The 4,725-nt window shown below is 42.0% G+C and overlaps 1 protein-coding gene across 1 annotated transcript in view; it reads left to right on the forward strand.

Annotated features, from left to right (window-relative positions):
• LOC102869871 (interleukin-1 beta-like) overlaps positions 1-3,530 on the forward strand; it is a 9,391-nt gene extending 5,861 nt beyond the window's left edge. Inside the window, exons 4-6 of the mRNA XM_006903139.1 lie at positions 837-989; positions 2,420-2,550; positions 3,324-3,530. Of these exons, the coding sequence (XP_006903201.1) occupies positions 837-989; positions 2,420-2,550; positions 3,324-3,530 (491 nt within the window). The remainder of the gene's footprint in view (positions 1-836; positions 990-2,419; positions 2,551-3,323) is intronic.
• Positions 3,531-4,725: the final 1,195 nt, after the last annotated feature.

Here is a 4,725-nt window from a genome sequence, read left to right on the forward strand (position 1 = left end):
CTATCTCTCAAGGCTGACCATCATTAGGTTTCAGTTACTGTCAATTGCATGGGAGGAGAATGCCCATCTGGAGGATTCAAACCATCAGAGAGGTGGAGCCTCAATTTCCTACGAACTAGGGCACCATAGTTTCCCTAATAATGCGATGTTGCTGTTGTTGTTGTGTACCTTAGAGCCCGAGCTGGCCCACAGCTGACCCTCTGGAGGGTTTTCAGAGGCAGTTAATCACTCGGGAGGAGATTGTCCATCCTCCTGTGGAACAACTGATGGCCTTGAACTGTGTGCCTTTGTGATTTAAGAGCAGCTTCTTGCCACTAGGCCACCAGAGCCCCTAATAATGCAATAGTCAAATAAATACCCTGGAAGCGGAAACCATTAAATGACAGAAGGCCCAGGTAAGAGAGAACAGAGAATCTTACAAGTCAATGTAATCTTATTTTCAGATGGAATCTTTGGGTGGTAAAGTTAGAATAACTTGCTTCTTATCAAAAGGTTGGTGGTTCAAGTCTACCTGGGGTTTCCAGAAATCAAAATTGACTGTGAAGTACTTGTTCTAGGGTTTAAGTTGAAATTGTTGTTAAAGTAAGATCATGATAGCTACTCACATGTGCAAAACTTGCATTATGTGCTATTGCAACAAGCAATTGAGCTACAATCCTATAGAGTTAGATATTCTTACTTTTTTCTCCCACCCCAAACTCCTTCCACCTTAATATCATAATTGAATATTGGATATACTTGTACAGATGTCACCCAAGAAGCCAGATTCTGCAGCCTCATGTCATCAGACTTGCCCTTCTGATTTTCCATTTCGGGACCTGCGTTTCACATTTCAGAATTCATTGACTTGGATGACATCTATGAGTGTGACGTGGCTGTACTGTCCCTAAACTGCAGGCTCCGGGACATAGACCAAAAGTGCTTGGTGATGTCGGGTCCATATGAGCTACAGGCCCTTCACCTCAATGGTGAGAATATAGAACAACAAGGTAACTTGGAACATTTTTTTTAATTAATATTTGTGTGAAAGTTTACAGAGTAAACTGACTTTCCAATTAACTCACAATTATTTTATAACATTAATTACAATAAAACATAACATCATTATTCCCATTTACTCCCTGTGATTATTTCCATTGATTCTTCTGAACTTTATCCCTGGGAAATGTTGTCTTTTGTAGCTTATGTGATTGATGTAAGGACCACATGCCCTCCTGGGGTTACTGTTCCCTGTCTACTGACACCTGTCTGTTCTTTTGGTGAAAGTAAAGCTACACAAATGACTTTTGTTCCAGACTTGAAGGATAACTAAGGCCATAGTGTCAGGGCTCCCATTAGTCTGTATCAGATCAAAAAGTCTGGACATTTTTATGATTTTTACTTTTGTTCCAAACTTTCTCCCATTCCGTCCAGGACTTCTGCTGTGATGATACATTTTAGAGTAAACAAAAGTGGTAGCTGGGTACCATCTAGTATTTCTGGTCTTGGTTTCATGGAAGTTTACGTTCATATGATGTGTGAGTCCCTTATGCTCCTTTTTTCTATACATCTCTTCTTCTCTCCACTTCTTTTTTTTTCTGAACAAGGAGAGACCCAGAGGTGGCCACCTATAAGCAGTAGAATGTAGATCACTGACTTCATGGACTGCATAACTTATGATGTTTTGTTTTTCCTTCCTGACCTGCTGGTAGCTTGCTAACCTTCATGTTTTTAACCAAAAGGGATATTAAGATAAACTCTCAATAAGTAAAAACTGATAGGAAAAATAAAAAATTAACTTGTTTCCACCCTAGCAGTAGAGCCAGATTGATTGTCTCTGCACATTTCTTTTTCAGTAAGAGGTGAAACAGGCCATGGCCTTTGTAATCACTTGCTATGTGTGAGAAAGCTGGACAATGACTAGAGATGATAGAAGGAGACTTGATGCCTTTGAGCTGTGGTGCTGGAGAAGAGTATTGGATATACCAGGGACTGCTAAGGAAATTAACAGCTTCATCCTGGAGAGGGTTATACCAGGTTGCTCCTTGGAGGCAAGGATTCTGAGGCTTCGTCTGACATAGTTTGGACATGTTGCAAGGAGGGACCAGTACTTGGAAAGGGATGTCATGCTTGGGAGGGTGGAGGGAGATCACAGGAGAAGAAGACCCTCGATGAGGTGGATTGATTCAGGGGTAGGTGTGTCAGAAACAGTGAGATTGGCACAGGATAGAGCAGAGTTTAGGGCTGTTGTACATAGGGTCGCTATGAGTCGCATTCTATTTGAAGGCGCATAACAACAACAATATTGTCTGGGAGAAGCCAGGTCACCTTTCCTATTAGGCCAAAAGGATCTGTGTGTGAGTTCCCACAGAGTATGTCAATTTCTACTGATCCTGGAACAGGAAATTAAACTAGACCACAATCTCTGTTCTTTCTCCAGTGGTGTTCTCCATGGTGTTTGTACAAGGAGAAATAAGTCAAGAGAAGATCCCTGTGGCCTTGGGCCTCAAGGGAAATAGTTTGTACCTGTCCTGTGTGATGAGTGATGGGAAGCCCACCCTGCAGCTGGAGGTGAGTACCAGGAGTTAATATCCTCTCAGGCTTCTCTGAAGCTCCTCCACTATTACTTCGAGGCCAACCTCCTTCTCCTCCCCAGAAAATCTAGGGACCAATCTACCCGACAATTTGTGTACCTATAAAAAAATCAGTTTCATTTCATAATAATGCAGCATTTACTCATCAATGACATCATTTTGCTGATGATATGAAATGTTCTTGTGCCATTAGTATTGGGAAGATTATCAATCATTATCGGGCTTGCTCCAACTGATAGATAATATTTTCATAAATCAACTAGTTAAGGGAAGACAGTCATCCACCATATTCTTCACTCTCCCCACACAACTTTGCCAGCCAAAGTTTTGTTTCCAATTTGATGTCCTAATAAGAGGAGTTTTAATTTACTTTGCACTTTAGAAAAAAATCCAACTCCCATTATGCTCCCCAGCACTTGAGACTAAGCTTCAGTATATGATAAGAGTTCCTTAGCCATCAAGTCAGTTCTGGTGTGTACAGAGTAGAGGAGCTCCTTTCAAAACGAGGTCATCTCGGGAGCCTATTGGTAAGCTTGAACCAGTAGTGTTTCAGCTGGTTGTTGAGCCCTTAAACATTTGTGCTGCCCAGGAGAATTCCCATTACCTCAATATCGGAAAGTGAGAGTCACAAAGACAGCACCTATTTCCTGCCCAGCAGTCTGCCCACCAGTTCCTTTCTAGCCAATCCACAGAACTTCACCAGAGTGTCTCAGACCCCTCACAAAAGGGCTTCTCCCTATGTTTCTGCAGAAAACTGATCCTAAACTTTACCCCAAAAAGAAGATGGAAAAGCGATTTGTCTTCAACAAGCTGCAAGTCAAGGATAAGGTGGAATTTGAGTCAGCAGAGTACCCCAACTGGTACATCAGCACCTCTCAAATGGATGAAATGCCCATCTTCCTAGGAAATAACAGAGGTGGCCAGGATATAACTGACTTCACCATGGAGGAAGTGTAGTCCCAACGAGGCCTGGTTCTGGAAAGTCCACGTGTACTGAGGACCCTTGAAGCCGGCTTGGAGCATGGCCTCAACCAGGACTTGACAGTTGTCTAGACTAAGGCCAGTAGGCTTTTCCATGGAGGTCTGGGCAAGGAGTTTCCTACCCTCCAGCCGGGAGCTGCCTAAGGTTGTCCTAGTGCCCAAGGCCAAGCCTGTGATTCCCTCTCTGGCCCCTTTGCTGAGCCAGCCTTTCCGATGTCTCCCCCTTGCTCAGAGACAGCCTGACTACCCCTATTTCACATTTGTTCAAAGACCCCCCTCTGTCCTTCACTCCCAGCTTCTATCAGCAGTGGCTGCTTGACTATTTATTTATTTATTTATTGAAAGGTAGTTTTAACTACTTACTTAACCTAAATCAAAGAGAGGCAAGAAGCAGCCATGACTGTGAATGGCTCCCAGCTTCAATATCTATGGAAATCATTTCATCTGAACTAGTGTACTATCTTTATATGCTGTCTTTTTATTGTAGATTATTTAAATGGTTATATTTATGAATGCGAATGTATTAAGTGTACTGCTTTAATGGTTTGGAAATAAATGTTAATAAAAATATTTTCTGTGCCTGATAATTGGCTTTTCTCAGAATTTAAATAGAAGGATACAAATAAATGGGACTTCAAAAAACAAAATCATAAATGGGCCTCTAACAAACCCGTTTGGGGAGTTAAATGTCTATCTTCATTGCTGAATGCTTTCAGGCATCTAGAAACATCCCTGGTCATCACACACAAGCCTCCCTACACTTTGCCTTTATTTCTGCCTTGAAACAATGGTGCATAAGCTTCATCTGAAATACATGATCACCTAGAGACTTATAGGAAGTAAAGGTTGATGGTTGTGGAGTAGCACAGAGTCAACACTGATCCTCTGATCCTTCTGCAAGTTTTCAGAGGCAATAATCACTTGGAAGGAGAGTGTCCATCTTTCTCCCAAATACTGGCTGATGGTTTCGAATCCTCTATCTTTGGATTGGCAGTACAATTCCCTACCACTAAGCCATCAGAACTCCCTAAGCGTTCATGGTAATGATTTCTCTACTTACACAGCAAATATTTCTGCGTTAGGAGTTATGAGTGCAGAAACAAGAAAGGGACAAAGTCCATAGTTAAATGGGAGTTTATGTGTTGTTGTTGTTGTTGTTGTTATGTGCCGT

Source organism: Elephantulus edwardii, unplaced genomic scaffold (genome assembly GCF_000299155.1).
Source record: "Elephantulus edwardii isolate Elephantulus edwardi_28Jun2011 unplaced genomic scaffold, EleEdw1.0 scaffold00519, whole genome shotgun sequence".
NCBI classification, from domain to species: domain Eukaryota; kingdom Metazoa; phylum Chordata; class Mammalia; order Macroscelidea; family Macroscelididae; genus Elephantulus; species Elephantulus edwardii.